This window comes from Nanorana parkeri, unplaced genomic scaffold (genome assembly GCF_000935625.1).
Source record: "Nanorana parkeri isolate BGI_ZX_2015 unplaced genomic scaffold, ASM93562v1 scaffold547, whole genome shotgun sequence".
Classification (NCBI taxonomy): Eukaryota; Metazoa; Chordata; class Amphibia; order Anura; family Dicroglossidae; genus Nanorana; species Nanorana parkeri.
Window position 1 is genome coordinate 681,155 of NW_017306815.1, and position 19,336 is coordinate 700,490.

General features: G+C 43.1%; 1 protein-coding gene across 1 annotated transcript in view; it reads right to left on the reverse strand.

Moving 5' to 3' along the window:
- The window catches only part of COL27A1 (collagen type XXVII alpha 1 chain), a 310,533-nt gene extending 291,767 nt beyond the window's left edge, over positions 1–18,766 (reverse strand). Inside the window, exon 1 of the mRNA XM_018561833.1 lies at positions 18,405–18,766. Within this exon, the coding sequence (XP_018417335.1) occupies positions 18,405–18,457 (53 nt within the window). The 5' untranslated portion in view covers positions 18,458–18,766. The remainder of the gene's footprint in view (positions 1–18,404) is intronic.
- Positions 18,767–19,336: the final 570 nt, after the last annotated feature.

Below are 19,336 nucleotides of genomic sequence, written 5' to 3' on the forward strand. Positions count from 1 at the left end.
CCCACCACACAAGCCGGACACACGCCCGCAGAGCACGCCGCCGCGACTTACAAGGGTTCAGAAACAGGTAAGGGGGACCTGTTTTAATGTTTCCTGTTTTAAAAAAAAAAAGCGGCACACTGTAGAATACCACCAGCTATAGAGGAACAACAAATCCCAGCAATAATATATTAAACACCCGGTATAATGTATTATTGCTGGGACTTGTTGTTCCTCTATAGCTGGTGGTATTCTCCATTGCGCTGTATAATGTATTTTTGCTGGGATTTGTTCCTCTATAACTGGTCAGTGGTAATCTGCATTGCGCAGTATAAATCATTATACAGCGCAATGGAGAATACCACCAACTATAGAGGACTACAAATCCCAGCAATAATACATTGTATACAGCGCAATGCAGAATAACGCCAGCTACAGAGGACTACAAATCCCAGCAATAGTACATTATAGTATAATGTACTATTGCTACATTCATCTATAGCTGCTGGTATTCTGCACTGCGCCGCTGTATAATGTACTATATTGCACACCACACTTTTTTTTTACTTCCACCGCGCCAAGCTTGCTCCCGTGATGGACTACAATCTTAACACAAACTAGTCGTCAATCACTGGAGCCTTTTTTTTTTAATCCGATTAACCGATTAATCGAACTTAATAATCGGCCAACTAATCGATTATGAAAATAATCGTTAGCTGCAGCCCTAGTACTGAGCAGGTATGATGCATGTACCTGTATGGATCTCAAGGTTTCATTTTCACTTTTGACTGGAGTGTACCTTTAAACCATTGGTTGATATATAGAAATACAACCTGGGCGCACAATTAGGGGAAGCCAGTCACACAAGTAGGAAGGAAGTTACAAACATTATGACCAAGAAAGGTCAGACAGACAAAACAGATCAGCTTAATCACACTGACTGAGTTAGGTTTTGTATGATGCGCTTCTGGCTAACTGACCAAGCAGATGCTCTACTAACGCAATGCATCTCTTCTTGGTGTATATTATCTCTACATCTCTTCTTCCCCCCTGTGCTAGCCGCGTGTCATTATAAATAGCCGACAGGCACCCTGAGCTCAGCTTCAGTTAGTTCATTCTCCCGCTGTGCCTGCTGCCAAGAATCAGTGCAAAGTGCTCTGTGATTTACATTTTGTCCAAGTGTTGCTTTCACATCAAGCTGAAGCATAAACAGTTCCTTTTTAGTCCTTTTCATCTTGAGGAATGATACAAGAGGTTTTCCCAGCAAGTTCACTGGAGGAAGACAAGCATGGGGGTCCAATGTAGAACACAGTCTCAGTCTCAATTTGGCCACTTACGCCCCAGGCCAAGGCAATTACGATTGTGTGTGTGGCATCATCTTCTTCCAAGGAAGTCTATGGAAAATTCACATCAGTCTGAATTAGTGTAACTAACCAAATGTAGCACAGCCCTGGCTTCTTCCACTGGATATTGGTTCCATATTTGAAATGGAAAAACTGGAGCCTGTTATGGAAAGAGCGGGTGATGTGATATTCTCATTGGGAGCGGCAGTTTGCCTAAGTAACAGAACTACCCCGCCCCCCATCCTCCACAATTCCCAGGAGCACCGCAGGTACTAAAAGGATGTAAAGCGATGACAGCATACTGATGTAACCTGATTTATCCAAGATGGGCCACTTAGTCCAATACTATACAATCTATTGTTATGAAACAAACATTAAAAGGGGAATACAGGCAATTTCAGTGGCTAGAAAGAGGAAGGACCTACATTAAGATCCAAATGCAAGAACAAAAATTTAAAGCAGACCTTTACTCCAATAATATATTTTTCTTTAGTGGAATTCCACCTCTCCCACCCCAGCAATCTAAAAACCTCCAATCCTGAAGCTTCCTGGGGTATTCGTGTCACATAACCCAGGAGGCATCAGTTTCAATACAGTGACCGGAGAAGGGCGGACCTGGTGGCAGATCATCAGGGGGATGACTGTCTGAACTAAGAAGAAATGGTCAGGCAGTCATCCCCCAGAAACGAAGATGGAGGCATGGGACACGATGTAGAGCATGTAACAATGGAGCACATCAGACCAATTTTGGATTTATTGGCTGTGCGAGTATATTCCAGTTTTCCAGTCCTGGTGGCTGCAGAGGTTTTCTATTTCAGGCCAAGTATATTTTCTGCAAGCACAGAAAACTTCCTGGGCACTCAACTGAAATCTCAAACAATGTGATCAACCTTTCCAGTTCTCTGCTGTATTCTACAGAACACCCCCTTCACTATATAAAGGTGATGAGGAGAGGAAGAGGTGTCCTGTAATCCTAAACAAAAGAGAAACCTAGGATGGCAATGCTGCTCCTTCACAGATATAGTACAGTAAATATTGTCACATTCATACATGAAGTGTGTTACTGGCAGGATCAATAGGTGGAAATGAAATTACAAAAGCCTAAACAAATGCAGCCCCAACATCTAAAGACTGGTACAATACAATATATCAAATTTTTGCTTTTGGGTTTAGATACACTTAAACATCTCTGACTGAGTAAAGTGTATCTAAAGCCTAAACTTGATTATTTTGATGGAGCAAGGAAGTATTATCAATCCTTAGCTGTGTCCATGCTGGGGAAATTCAATCTCAGTTGTGTCATTATCACAGGAACTGAAAGTGATGGAAAATCAAACATTTTGAGTTTTCACTGGAAGAGGAACAGAAGGGAAATTTCCTTGTGGGGACACTATTCAGGGAGACAGCTGTCTAAAGGAGGCCAACACATATCAACATGATCACACCATGAATCATCCAATGCCACTAAAATTGTCCAAATGAATAGAAGTCGCAAAACAAAGAACCATCATTAGATCAATTTATTGAGCTCTCGACCGATTTCAACTCTGCTGAGGTGACAGGCTCTAACAGAATTTCATTGATCGCTTCTAATGAATCTAACAAATATTTGCATGTGAACTCATAATTCAGATCGATGAAGGGCTTGTTCACAACAGTTGCAGTGACTGCCATTTTTTCAGCACAGAAAACAGTTGTTTTCTATGTGCCGCTTTCACACCACAAAACGGGTGCATTTTTCCGAAGCGCAATTTATGGCACTGGAGACCACTGCACCGCAGCGCACCACCTTCAATGGAATGTACACTCTGCACACTGCCAATAAAGTAAAATAAAAGGAAACAGTGCTTTGGGTAGCAGTACCGTACGCAATAACACATTTACAATTGTAACTGATTAGATTGTATTTTCTAATGATATTTTAAATGCTTTCTCTAATTGGATGAGGGTCAGATCACAACGTCTGCCTTATTCTGTGTCCCTATGTGGAAGCGGCCATCTTGGTAGAAGCATGGTTATGATTTCTCATGTCACAGCCTTCAGCATTAAGAACACTGAACAGAACAGTAGTGACATCACCAAATTTCCAGAGACTAGCAGTCAGAGGCAGCAGTGCCTTAGATCTTGCGCTGCAGATATACAGTTATGAGGCTGTAGACAGAGCAGTGCCTAGAAACCTCACATACCAGGAAGTGCACTGTTAATTTTCCAGAACAATTCACAACAAAAGGTATAACTTAGGCACACTTAACATTTCTAAATGTTCCCTATAACATAGCAAATGTTTTTTTTTTTCTTAGTTCAGTTCCACTTTAAGGTACCTTTCTCACAAAGGCAAGTCATGAAATAGCATTAGCACATGGGACATATTACAGTAAATTCCTCTCAAACGTTCAGACATCGAGCGAGTTTTGCTTTAATTCGAGATTGCATTGTGGGAATTCTGCAATATGATCTGGAGTCTCCAAACAGCTGATACATTGTACCTATCTGCTTCCCCCGCTAACCCATTCCAAGCAGAGAAAATTGCACTGCCCCCTTAAGAATGCATTACTCTGCCTTACAACAGTCACATTATGTCTCAACAGAGTCTGCTGGAGCCAAATAAACAAAAGACTTTTTCAAGCGATGTCTTCAGTATTTCCGTGACCTAAAAGTGAGGTGTAACGGGGGCAACGGAGGTGTGGGGCCAAAAATAGGATGTACAGCTGAGGAGCTGGGTGATGACCGCTGGTAGGGAATCTGGTAGCTCACCATAGCAATTCATTCTCAGCCAGCTTAACTGCTGCTGTTCTATTGAATCCAGCAGATATTAAACAGGATTGCAGTGACAGAGGTTTATTATCAGCAGTACAAGGCTGTTACAAATTTTTCTCCAGAAATGTAGAATATAAGCCTCATCTGGAATCTGTGTGGTCTATATTAACCAATGAAATGTTAGATGCTAACTCCAAAAATATGCCAAATACAATTCACCTGGAATAAGATCGGTTCTCAACTTGTTCCTCAAGACTAGTTTTATCAATAAAAAACCTTTATTGTGGAGCCACCAAATTTCTATTAAAGCAGACAATATTATTACACAACAATAAGTGTGATATTGCTAAACGGAAGGTAAGAACTAGGTGAAAAGTAGAATCAGGCAAAGCTTTCATGGGCTTAGGAACACCAATTCAATTTACACAACTACCGTATATCACCAAAAAGGAATTTTACAATAACGAACGATTAAAAAACTACCAATTTACTGACCCGTAACCTAACCCAGTCTTTAAAGTATAACCAACTCTACTTTTGTTGAAGAAAAAAAAAACCAAACCTCTGGATGATCAGTGTACATTGAGGGATTGTAACAAACTTTGTTGCACATTCCTACCGGTCTCTGTGCTTTAGAAAAAAAAACTGTTTGATTCTCCATGTCCTTTCCAGACTGATTCCTGAATGGGAGGGTTGGGAATCGTTATAGCCACCTGATGCATTCTCATTGTTTTAATAAGGACAACTGTGTCATCTGCATCCCTTTCGTAGACAAGCCTTGGGCTGGTCTACACTTAGGCCTTAGGGTTATTTACAGGAACTGGCTGAAATTCTAACTTTGTGAAAGGAGCCGGCTGAAAATTGTTGGCCGAACGGTGACTGCAACAATTAGCTGCAGCCACTGTTCGGGTATTCTGAAAGCGGTGTGCACAGGAAATTACCACTGAAATGCAGCAACTTTGAACACTCTACATTTAGAAAGTTTGGGGTTTAAGTGATAACTTAAAATGGACCTTCATTCTAACATTCTAAAATTGTACTCTAACCTTGTGCACCTATACCCCTACCCCTCTCCAGTATTTAAAAAAGAATATATTGTTTTATTTTTAATAATTTTTCCTGTTCATTATTTTATTTTTTAAATGCCTAGGTGAGAATCATGTGCCCTGCTCCTGCTCCCAATAAATATTCCAGGAGCAGCGACACAAAGTGGCTGGGGGAGGGAGCTGGGTGTGTTATCAGGTGCTGGCTGCTCGAACCCGGGAAAGGCAGCCAGCTCCGGCTGACTGAGGAGCAGCAAGATGATGGCACCAGACCTGGGTTGTGTAACCTGAACAGTGGATCACAGCAGGACCACACCAGATTCAGATTTGCTGAGCAGGTGAGTGTGTGAATTGAGGACAAACACTACACAAAAGATAAGAGGGTTTTTAAAAACTCCAAAGGGGGAGCAAGGGTCCTCTTCAATGTTTTTAAGATACCAGCTTTCATAAACTATTACGTTCCTTCTTCAGTCATAACAAATTATTTCAAAACTGTATATCTTTAATAAACTAAAGAGAAACTCCAGTTTTAGAAAAATAGCCAGGCATGTCAGAAATGAAAAAAGGGTGCAATATGTATCTTGTCTGTCATGCTGTACCCCAAAGAAACGCCACACCACCTCCAGCAACTGGTCCTATTCCAAGTTGAATGATGGCCAGCCTTATTCAACCCAATTCCTGAGAGTCCTGCCTGCCATGCTGCCCTGTGCACTACAAAGAACTGCCCACCACCGCCAAACCGAAGAAAAAGAGGAAAGGAAGAGGATCCTGTGATGTAACTTGAGTAGCCAGAAGATAACTAGAAGGTATGTAAAAGGGAGATGTTTAAAATTGTATGCATGAGAGAGATGCAGGAAGACTTATATTTTTATTTAAAATGAAGATCTGTCAATAAAGGAGTCTAAAGCTGGCCATACATGGGTATAATTTCATCAATTTTCTACTAAATCAGCCACAGTTCAATCTATGGATGGCCCAGCTGGCACCAACCGAATACAATAACAGGTAGGAGTGTTTCCTCCGTTAACAAAGGCGATACACTATAAGCATGGATGGAGGAATCTGAAGCTGATTGGCTGCAGTCATTATTGGGCCAAACATTTTTGGTATGGCTCGTTTGAGAAAAGTTATTGTTGATCCTACATATACAGTAATACCTCGGTTTACAAGTAACTTGGTTTGAGAGTGTTTTGCAAGACAAGCAAACATTTCTGAAAAATGTTGCCTTGATATACAAGCAATGTCTTGCAATAAGAGCAAAATTCTGTAGAAAAGCACCACCCGAATAAGGCTGTAGCAGTCTTAATCAAAACTAAACTAACTTTAATCAAAACTAGGGATGCACCAATATCGTTTTTTGGGTATCGAGTACGAGTACCGATATTTTGCTTTCAGTACTCGCCGATACCGAGCTTCCCGTGCTTTTGTTGGCATTTAGCAGGCTTCCCGGGCAATCAGGAAAGACATGCTACCCGGCTTCCTGATTGCCAGGGAAGCCAACTCCATGTTGTTTGGAGGGCTTGATTGTGATTGGCTGGGAAACCGGCTTCCCAGCCAATCAGCATCGAGCTGGCTTCCAGACCCATCAGGAAACCAGGCGGCGAGTAATGACCTGATTGGCTGGGAAGCCGGCTTCCCAGCCAATCAGCAAGGAGCTGACTTCCTGGCCAATCAGGAAACCAGGAGGCGGGTCATTAGTAGCTGCCCTGCTTCCTGATTGCACGGGAAGCTGGCTCCATGTTCCCCTCCGGCACTGCCGGTCAGAGGAAATCTTCCCTGACCGGAAATGTCACCTGACCACGCTGACCAATGAGTGTTTACAATTTGCGAGCGAAATTCAAAATGCATAGGGCAGGACTGCGCTGGACTGCGGTACGGGGTACAGAATTATCACAATATGGCACACAGTGGAATGGCGGCAGCACTCAATGCACACAATGTCCTACGTGTGCGTTTATTTGCATGAAGATGGCGGGTGGCAGCGGGGATGGTTTAAATTTTTTTATTTTTTACTTTATCACCTATATTTTTAAATGTTTATATACAATTTATTATTTTTTACGTTACTTTTTTTTTCTACTTAATTTTATTCCTATCACATAGGGGCTTAAAAGTTTGGAGGTGACAGGTTCTCTTTATGGAACCTGCCCTCCAACACAGATGTTCTGTGCAGTTCCTGACAGCTGAGACAGGTGGCGCTGTGATTACAGCGCTCCGGTCTCAGTGTTCACACAGAGCAGACGAAGAACGGACGTTCTTCGTCTGCTCTACGAGCTCTATGGTGAGCTCATGTCCCGTGGTCACGGGTCCCCCAGAGGAGCGGACCCGTGATCCGCGGAAACCGCTGTTCCTTTCCTACAAGTGATCTGATCAGATCACTTGTATAAAAATGAGCAGCGGATGCCCACTGTACATTTAGCTCTGCTTGTCCGAAGCAGGGCAAAAAAAACTACTCGCCCGGGGATAGGAATTCCACACCCCTGGTAAGGAAGGGATGCAGACCAGAGCAATGTGTAGAAGATATGCCTAGAATGCACAATTATATTCGCACGCCCCCACATTCATTCATGAAAATATGCTGCAGCAAGAACGTAGCTGGGGAATGGTGTCAAATTTTACACAATGATGGTAAAAAAGAGGAGATGACTAAGAGTAAACACACTTGCCTTTGAAGTGGGAGGCTTGCAGTTTGAATGCTGGTGCCATCTCTGTGTCACTCCTTGTGTACCAGTCACTATACCAAACACTGGCCTGCAAGCGAAGATTTGTTGTGTCTGTCAATTCGTCCACATTTAGCACACGGCCACTACTAGAAAGTGTGTGGACACTGCTGAGCCGGTCAAAGGACAAATACCCCACTGCTTTTACCCAGAACCATCCTCGTGTGTCTAATGGCTATTCCATTTCAAAGCAAATATAGATCCTTCATGGATGAGAAAGTATGGAGAGCCAGATTCCAAAACTTCCACTATGGCAGCGGGTTGTTAGAATCCTAAAAAAAAATTGGAATTGCCCACACACACCACTATATTAGCCTCCATTTTGTAAATATAGCCATTATGCTGTACTGAAGGGTGAAGAGTTTGGAAAAGGCAGGAGGAGTGAAGAATCTAGGACAACATAGCCAATATAGAAACATTATCCAATTCAGCTCACTTTCCAGCTGAGCTATGTTGTCCTAGATTGTTCACTTCTCCTGCCTTCTCCAAACTCTTCACCCATTTGTGAATGATCCTGTTAGAAGTCCTTTCTAAGCGCAGACACCACAAGATGCCCCTATTGCCTATTACTTTCCAGAATAGCTTCTTTTTCCTTCTCTCTGATTTGGTTTCACTGGTTAGTGAGTCCTAACTTCTAGCCAACCCAAAAAAGGTGAAGAAGAGGATTTTCTGGCAAATAAAGGTAATAGCAGAATTCTTATGGGCTTTACTCTCATGTAGGACTATTAATGTCATTCATAGCAATGACTTTTAATGTCATTGAAAGCATTTAGACCCAATTATAAAATTGCAATGGTGACATGGTGGATGGCACCGCCACAACACTAGTCCCAGTACAGAATACCAACAGCACACTATGTACCAATAAGAAAACAGGACACTTTGTTGTCACCAACAAGAAGCAACATTACAAGGCCATTGAGATCCTCTTCATCAAACAAGAGTGACAGTCCTAGGAGGACCTTGTAGCGGCTTCTTGCTGGTGACAATAAAGTGTCCTGTTACCTCATCAGAACATGGTGCGCTACTGATATGTTGTATTGGGACCAAATGGGAAGCAACACATCATTTTAAGAGCACATTTTAAAAAGGCAAATGCAGACAAGTCTAGCATGCAAACACTGGGGTGAATTTATCATAGCAATTGCGAGTGTGAACTTGCACGGAATATGTTTGACGCAGTTTGCACCAGATTTATGTTGCTAGTGTAATGTTATTCATAAATGAGGTTAAATAGACTCCAGAAAAGAAGACTCCAGGCAAAAAGCTTAATTGTCACTTCTTGAAGAAGTGGTCATGGGGACTTCTTAAGTTGCAATTGTTTTGTTAGGTGATGCTCCGGTTTCAGACAGCCGCAGGACAAGTGCAGATAAAAATATGCATTGCAAAACACATGCAATTGAAAAAGTAGTGCAAGCTCTGGTCAAAACAGACACTCATGTTAAAAGACAGATTTGCACATTTAAAAAGATGATCTAAGAGGCTAAAACTGTCGCAATTGCTTTGATACATTCCCCCCCACTGTGTCTTGCCTTTGAACATAATAGGTTGGACTTCCTAATAGGTTGGACTTCCTAATAGGTTGGACTTGATGGACTAATGTCTTTATTCAACCTCAAATACTATGTAACTATGTAACATCCTTCTACTTAAATGCATGCATTTTGGTGTAGGGGTTACAACATGACCTGCGACATAAACAAATATCAATATGACCGACTCCGTAACTGACTAAAGGGGACGTTGGAGTCCACAAAACTTTGACCGCTTTGCCTCTATATTTGCAACAAACTCTGGCGGAACATTTTGGTGTAATACATGATCAATTGTCCTGACGAAAGACCACAGGATAACAACATTGGGGAGCTAAGGACCCACCATGACTTGCTCCTACAACTTAATAAGATATTCTGGGATTTCTAAAAGGAGGGTCACGACTGATACTGGCCTACGCTATCACCAATCTTAACGTAAGTCAATGCACATTCCATTGCGGCGCAGTGTGACAAAAGAAAGAAAAAGGTTATTCCGCATCTCCCCCAGGTAAAAAGTCAAAACACAGCACAAAATACAAAAAGACACACTTTTACACACAGGAACAGGAGCTAGATTCATATCATCAAAGAAGGCTCTATGCAGGTGATAGGGGCATAACTCCTCTCTACTGCAGAGCCAACGCTACATAGAAATCTCCAACACTGTGTCTTAAAGGGAATGTATAGTGTATTTTCAGTAAGAGCATATTCGGAGTTAATAATATAGTGTTACTCCTGAATGGGAGTTTCACAGTTTCACATGTTATTTGTATATTTGCTACTACACTCAGTTGTGTAGCACTGCAAAACAGGAAGTAGAGCCTGCATAATGAGCAAATATGGCAGCCACATTTACACCTATACTCCCAATTTTAAACAATATGAAATATCGTTCAGATTATTTACATTTTTTTAAATGTAATATATCTAAAAAAAAAAAAAACAACAACAACTTTGCATTGCCTTTAAAAGGTCCCTTTTTTGAAAGAGACATGGAAGCTGCTACTGCTGAACTCCTTCTGCAGTTACCCAGCTGTCATGCTGATCCTCCTGACTTCACTTTGACTTGTGCATATGTGCATATAAAAAAAGAGGGTTTGCCCATCCTAGATTAATGTGTGTGCCCGTGTGCAGCAGCTTTGATTCATTTCAATAGAAGACCTGTCATCATTGCAGGAGGCCTTCCTTTACAATGAATGGAAAATAGGGAGATGCATGTATGGGATGCACACTGGTTCCCTGGCAGATTATAAAGAAAAGGCACCAGGAAGCCGCACAGGTAAGATCACAAGAGTAGTGCTGTTTAAGCAAGTATATCCAATTGACCAAAGTGGGACATGGAAGTTCTGGAAGAAAAGCACTTAAATGAGAACTATGGGGTTAAGGCTTTTCCCCATAGTTCTCCTTAGGGTAACGGGAGGACACAAACTAGCGTCCTCCCGTCACCCTAGGCTCAGTATACCGCGAGCTGTAGTGGTATACTGAGACGCCACAGCTGAAGTGGATCCCGACAATTATGCCGGGATCCGCCCAGCTGCGTGACTGACAGCTGGCTCTGCCTATCTAGAGACAGAGCCAGCTGTACCCGCCGCCTCCCCCGTCCGTTCCAGCCCCTCCCCTGTCACGGCAGAGAGCCGTGACAGGATCGAGAGGTGAGCGTACGCCGGTATGTGTTGAAGAAGAATGTGAACAACCAGGTAGAAATCCGTGATTGCAGAAGAGACATGGTATGTTGCTTCTGCAATATAAAGCCTGCCGAGTTCCCCTTTTTTATCATCTAATAAAGTATAATTAAACTCTCTTTTTTGCAGATATCGACTGCTTGCTAGCCATAGCCATATGCAAAAACATAGAAAAAAAAAAAAGTTACCAAAAAGGGTTTTACTTACCTCTGTCTCCATCGCTTGCTCCCGTCCGAAGAACTGAAGATCCTCGAGTGGCTGAGCAACATGATAGGGTGGGCGCATGCGCAGTAGAGATCTTTGGCCGGGAGAAGAGGAGAGACCCAGTGTAAGTCAATGCACTTAGCCCAGCAGCATGCACGCAGACAGACTCCATGGGACACAGAAGACACAGCAGTCAGCGCTGGATCAGAGACCGGCACCAGCGCTGGAAGGACCCCTCAAACTACTGAAAAGAAGAAGATGATCTGATCAAGAGGCATAATTTAAAAGCAGAACTATGAGGTGAGTGATTTTCACTCATCCTCATAGTTAGAGCCAATGTGTGACAATTAATCTGTCACATGTTGTCTCTATAGATCGGGAAGTGAGCGAACACATACCGTCGCTCGCTCACTTCTCGATCATGTCCCTGCAGAGAGCCGTGACTGTCACTCACGGGTCCCTGCAGGGATTCCCCCCCCTCCTCGGTCCGATCCTCCAGCGCTGACTGGCGGAATGGACGGGGGAGGGAGCGGGTACAGCTGGCTCTGCCTCTAGATAGGCAGCTGTCAATCACGCAGCTGGTTGGATCTCGACAGTAATGTCAGAATCCGTCCCGGCTGCGGTGGACTCAGTATACCGCGAGCTACAGCTTTGGGTCACGGGAGAACGCTAGTTTGTGTTCTCCCTTGACCCTTAGGCAAACTATGGAGAAAAACACTTGCCACATAGTTCTCCTTTAATGTCACTTTAAAAGTTTCACTTTAACTTTAAGGACAACTATACCATTGAGTTTAAGAACTCAATATTGTAATGATGCTTTTTTTCCCCATTTCCCCTTTTTTAAACTAAGATTTTATACGGGGGTACAGGTACTCCTAGAATGAGATCCTAATAGGTTGGACTTGATGGACTAATGACTTGATGGACTAATGTCTTTATTCAACCTCAAATACTATGTAACTATGATTTTGTCATGGTCTATAGTTGACTCTGTTATTAATAAATCAACCAAAATGAGTAACGCTCACTTCTCGATCATGTCCCTGCAGAGAGCCGTGACTGTCACTCACGGGTCCCTGCAGGGATTCCCCCCCCTCCTCGGTCCGATCCTCCAGCGCTGACTGGCGGAATGGACGGGGGAGGGAGCGGGTACAGCTGGCTCTGCCTCTAGATAGGCAGCTGTCAATCACGCAGCTGGTTGGATCTCGACAGTAATGTCAGAATCCGTCCCGGCTGCGGTGGACTCAGTATACCGCGAGCTACAGCTTTGGGTCACGGGAGAACGCTAGTTTGTGTTCTCCCTTGACCCTTAGGCAAACTATGGAGAAAAACACTTGCCACATAGTTCTCCTTTAATGTCACTTTAAAAGTTTCACTTTAACTTTAAGGACAACTATACCATTGAGTTTAAGAACTCAATATTGTAATGATGCTTTTTTTCCCCATTTCCCCTTTTTTAAACTAAGATTTTATACGGGGGTACAGGTACTCCTAGAATGAGATCCTAATAGGTTGGACTTGATGGACTAATGACTTGATGGACTAATGTCTTTATTCAACCTCAAATACTATGTAACTATGATTTTGTCATGGTCTATAGTTGACTCTGTTATTAATAAATCAACCAAAATGAGTACACAGGAAGTACTCTCCTCCACTACAATGCCCAGCATTTGTTTTTTTAATCAAAAATTACTTTTAACATACCTTAACATGTTATAGATTATCTGAGATTTTGTTTACATCTACTTTAACGCAATACCTAGTCTTATTTTAAAGTGTACGGTATGTCAACCCAAAATCTATTCTTCAATATGCCAATATACAGTAAGCCACTTCCTCCCAATTTGACTTTAATGTCACTTTAAGAATGCCCATTCATTGGTTGAATTGTGCATGCTCATCCAGCATCTAGACACATTTATTGAACAGAGTACTGAAAGCTGATTGGTTGCTGCGGGTTACTGCTCTCTGCACTGGACTTTTGAATAGGCTTATCTCTACAACTGAGAGCAGGAACATACTTAATCCCAAATTGTCATCCCTGAGCTATACCTTTCCGTTTTAAATCTCCATACACTGCACAGATTGATTACACTGTCTTCTGGGCAAAGTGCTGAATGACTGGACCCATTTCACTCCAAATACATCTCTTGGCTAGAGAGAGGTCCCCCTGGAGCACAGCCTATGGTATCCTTTAAGGTTTAACTGTTCCTTCTTTAAAAAGGTACACATGTCCTCTTTCTCTGACCGCTCTTCCAAATAACATGCATACATTTATGAGCAGGATCATCTTGTGCTGAAAGCTTCAACTTTCTTTTTTCCTATAATCTGAATCCATATCAGAGCTAATGTGGAATATATAGAGTGTTGGGGAAACTGCACACTGCTCTTTCTTTACCTCTTTTTAATTTGTTACATTTGAGTTTACAACTCTTGGAACCGCTATAAACAAACTATGTCCCATTCTACACTGTTGGCATCTTGATTACATAGTGTGGAGTAACAAATTATTACATACTCTATGTAGATTGCATACAAATTATTTATACATTAAAACAAACTGCGGAATCCTATAGAATGTAAAATTAAAAAAACTCAGGAAGCCTTTAAAGGAGAACTATGGGGTCAGGGTTTTCCCCATAGTTCTCCTAAGGGTAACAGGAGGACACAAACTAGCGTCCTCCCGTCACCCAAAGCTCAGTATACCGTGAGCTACAGCAGCGGTATACTGAGGCGACGCAGCCAAAACGGATCCCGACAATTCCGTCTGGATCCACCCAGCTGTGTGAGTGCCAGCTGGCAGAGGCAGAGCCAGCTGTACCCGCCCCCTCCGCCAGTCAGCGCTGGAGGATCGGACGGGGGGGGGGGAATCCCTGCAGGGAGCTGTGAGTGACAGTCACGGCTCTCTGCAGGGATAGATCGAGAAGTCAGCAAGCACCGGTATGTGTTCACTCACTTCCCGATCTACTGAGCCGCCATGTAACAGTTTCATTGTCACAGGTCGGCTCAGATTATGAGGCTGAGTGAAAATCACTCGCCTCATAATTACATAGTATTTGAGGTTGAATAAAGACATTAGTCCATCAAGTCCAACCTATTAGGATCTCATTCTAGGAGTACCTGTACCCCTGTATATTACGGTCCCTTAAGAAATCGTCCAAAAGTTTCTTGAACAATTCCACATTCTTTGCTGAAATCACTGTCTGTGGCAGTGAGTTCCAGACCCTAACTGATCTTACTGTGAAGAACCCCCTTCGCCCCTTGTGCTGGAATTTTTTTTCCACCAATTTTAGGTGGTGGCCTCTAGTTTTTGTAACGGAGTTAATTTTAAACAGTTTATCGCTAATGTTGCTGCCACCATTGAACATTTTGTACATGGAGATCATATCCCCCCTTAATCTCCTCACCTCCAATGTGAACATGTTTAAATTTAGTAGCCTTGTCTCGTAGCTCTGGTCCTCCATACCCCTAATTAGTTTGGTTGCCCTCCGCTGGACTTTTTCCAACTCAAGGACATCTTTTCTTAGTACTGGTGACCAGAACTGGACCGCTTACTCCAGATGAGGTCGAACCAATGATCTATAAAGTGGCAAAATTATAGACTTGTCCCTGCAATACATCCCCTTTTTAATACAGGACAAGACCCTGCTAGCTTTGTTTACAGCAGCCTGGCACTGCAAACTACCTTTCAGTTTGTGGTCTACAATGACCCCCAAATCCTTCTCCATTTCTGACTTCCCTAGCGGCATACCCATAATTGTATAACCCATTTGTTTATTTTTAATTCCAAAGTGCATTACTTTGCATTTATCGACATTAAACCTCATCTGCCACATTAATGCCCACTCCCCTATTTTATCCAGGTCCTCCTGTAATGTTATAATGTCTCCTTTAACAATAATAATCATCAACAAAAGTGCTGAAACAGCAGAATCTTTCTAGTCTATCAATACAGCCATCATCAATGAATGATTAAAGGTACCGATCACCAACCTATACGCTAGAACGCAGATCTGGGGTTCGCTATACTCTATTACACAGGAAATGATCACACTGGGGACAAAAAACCTCATGTAAAATAATCCAACGATTGAATCCCCGTCCCTTGACACATTGTAACAGGGATAACAAGTTTTCACATGGAGTAGCAGTCATGGGATTAGGAAACAAATAGCATTAAGCAGCCACTGGACCCACTCTGTCCCTTTCACTCATGAGATCTCAAAGTGCTTTTTAATTCAAATTACGGAATCCACACTTAATCCCAATCCACAGGGAACCAATTGTTGGGTAAGTAGAATCCGAGGTAAATGTCTAAACTGTGCAATATCAATGTCATCCCTTGGGAAAGTCTGCAATAAGCATCACTAGAACGTCTGCTGGCTTGACTTGAATGTTAATCTGCTTCGCTACAGAAGTGAATGTGCAGATTAGAGTTTAGTCACAAATTGAAGAAATTCTAGTAGCGCATACCCTAAATACTGGCAGTTTATGTATCTCTGGGTATATAACAAGCCAGGTCAGGCTTGGGCAGCTGTGGATTAAACTGTATTGTGGGCCCTGGGATGTATTCAGTGCACAGATTACCCCTGCTAACTTTTGCCTTGCAGCACTGGGGGTCACCAGGTCATTTCCCAGCCAGGACACTATCTGCACTGAGTTTGCATGTTCTCCCTGTGCTTGCGTGGGTTTCCTCCAGGTTATCCACCTTCTTCCCAGACATGATGGCAGGTTAATTAGCCCCTGTCGAAAATTGGCCCTGGTATGTGTGTATATGAGATAGGAACATTTGATCGTAAGCTCCTTGAGGACAGGAACAAATTGTAATGTACAGTATGCAAAGCTATGTGTAAATTGTCGGCACTATATGAACAAATAAATCAATGGTATCATGTAAAGGTTCAGTATACATGGGCATCTTTATCTTTTGCATCTGACATGTGTTTGTGAAGCACCTCCAAAGGATTTAGATCACAGTGTTTGAATTTTGAACTAGATCGTATGCAGCTGTATATTTTAAGCATATGAATGTGACCGATAATATGAAAACAATGATTACCGGTACACACCATGTGCATATGTATTGCCTATGATAATTTAAGTATCTTAAGCCTTTAGGGCAGGGGTAGGCAACCTTGGCACTTCACCTGTGGTGAAACTACAATCCCATCATGGATCTTGCCTTGGGGAGTCATGCCAGTGCCTGTCAAAGTCTTTCAATGCCTCATGGGACTTGTAGTTCCACAACAGCTGGAGTGCTGAGGGTTGCCTACCCCTGCTTTAGGTCTTGTTCACACCAAGTCCATTGGGCTGCATTTTTCTGCACACCACTGCGCCTATATGGTGTGACTAGGGCAATTGTTTTCTATATGCCCTGTTTACATTGCACAAGTGCTGTGGTGTGCAGAAAAACGCAGCTCAATGAATGTGTTGTGAATAAGCCCTTACTGAAATTAATAAGGAAGATGTGATTACTGACCTCTAAATAAAGTTTTGCAAACCTGAAACTTACTATAAAGTAGGGCTGCAACAACTAATCGACATAATCGATTATAATCGATTATTGAAAAAGTTGTCAACTTTTTCAATAATCGATTAATCGGCTTCCGATCAGTTGGCCCTGTTCATGGCTTCCCACATGCTGCACGTCGCACCTCCTCCCCACCTCACACTCGCCGCTGCCAGGCCCGCCCGCATCCACGCTCTACACGCTGCACCTCCTCCCCGCATCACACTCACTACCCGCCCACATCCACGATCGGCACAGGGACGCGGGGAGATGTAGTAAGGAGGAGCAGGTGTGGGGGATGACAGCCGCCGATAGACAGGTCCGATCTCAGAAGCAAGTTGCTGGAAGACTGCACTTTCCCACACATGGTGCTCTATAATGTATTGCTGGGATAGTGGAAGTTGTCTTCCTCTATAGCTGATGGTACATTGTGCTGTATATGTACCATCAGCTATAGAGGACTACAAATCCCAGCAATACGTTATACACTGTACGTATAATGTATTGCTGGGATTTGTTGTACTCCTCTATAGTTGGTGATATTCTGCACTGCGCTGTATAGAGGACTACAAATCCCAGCAATAATACATTATACAGCGCAATGCGGAATACCACCAGCTATAGAGGAGTACAACAAATCCCAGCAATAATACATTATACAGTGGTGTAATGCCGAATACCACTAGCTATAGATGACTACAAAACCCAGCAATAGTACATTATACAGCACAATGCAGAATACGACTAGCTATAGAGGACTACAAAACCCAGCAACAGTACATTATACAGCGCAATGCAGAATACCGCCAGCTATAGAGGAATACAACAAATCTCAGCAATAGTACATTATAGCTGGCGGTATTCTGCATTGCACAGTGTATTGTATTATTGCTGGGATTTGTAGTCCTCTATAGCCATTCTGCATTCATTGCTGTATAATTTTACACTTTCCATTTCACTATATTGCACACCACACTATTTTTTTTCTTTTTTACTTCCACCGCTCCAAGCTTTCTCCTGTGATGGACTACAACCTCAATACAAACTAGTAGTCCCATCATTGGAGCCATTTTTAAAAATGTATTTTATTGTTTATCCGATTAACCGATTAATCGAACGTAATAATCGGCTAACTAATCGATTTTGAAAATAATCGTTAGCTGCAGCTCTACTATAAAGAGCACATTTTTAGCATATTTATGGGCAGCGCTTGTTCTAATCTACCTCTGAGTTTGGGAATCATTTGAAGCAAAATCGGTGACACCCAATTAATTAATGTAGAGGCACCCGGTGACACTTGTGTCAGCAGACACCATTCATTGTGATCACTGGCACTGCAGAAGCTGGCTACAATGCTGCCCATTCAATAGGAGAGACTTTCTACAATCCTGGAGACTTCAGCAATTTCCCAAAGCATCCCTGCCATCAGGATCCACATACCCTTTACTGGCCAATAGAGGTTTGCAACTTTGCAAGGGACCCCTGTGCATGCAATCAGAGGAGACAAGAAAAGTAGTCAGAAAAGTGCTTGGCATGGCATGGCAAGCTGTAATAATCACCGTTCATGTTCACCGTTTATCACCGATCAGCCCCCCTCCCATCCCAACACCACCGCCGGCTCCTACTCACCCCCTAGACGCGGCTGCTCTGAGTCTGGAGCCCGGGGCTGATACCGGCTCCATCACGGTTACTTCATTCTTCCGGCTTCACGTCCATCGGAGTGACAGCATCCCGTCCCAGCCCGTGGCTCGTTTTGGGCACCCCGCTATGATCCCACATAAGACTGGTGCAAGTGCCACTCTCACCCCCCTGGGACCCTACATGCACCTTGGCAGGGTGGCAGTGGGCAGGTCTGGGGTGAGCTGGGACCCATGGCAGGCTGACCCCCCCACCGGATCTCTGGGCACCCCCCCTTTTCTGCTTACTTTAGGGGGGTCCCTGCCCAGGCTGCACACAGAGATTCCTCCCTGCTGGACCCGAGGCACAGGGAAAGGAAGGTTCAGGCAAATGAACTGGATATAAGGCTCCGGCTCGGTCCGCTCAGCGCCCCCTGCCACCCTCTTGTGGCTAAAAGTAAATATTACATCAGTGGACTCATTCAGCTCCCAGAAACAACCCCAAACCCCCCCCCCACACTTTCCTTTCCTTTGCTTTCATAAAACAGGATAGAACTATGGTCATCCATTAAAAACAATGTCTTGTAGCACTCAATTGTAAATATCTCTTCACTTCAGTTTCCCTTTAGTGCCTATGCAAAGTCTCACAAATACCTGTTGCTTCTACCAAGAAAGTCCACCTTAATTTTTTTTTTTGTAACAATTTTTTTTTTTGCATTAATTAACCACTGAAGCCCTATAAAAGCAGTGCCCAAACTGGATGCCATTCAAGTCATCTCTAATTACAGGTTTCCATCCTGCCCCTGTTTCGTCTTGTGGCCTCAGCAAACATGGCTCCAACCCAAAGGCCAGATTTAACAGAAAATAAACGAAAAAAGTGTAAAGCATTATTTAAGATGCTCGTTTTCTTTCCACTCTCACAGCCAGACAGTCGCTGAATAAAAC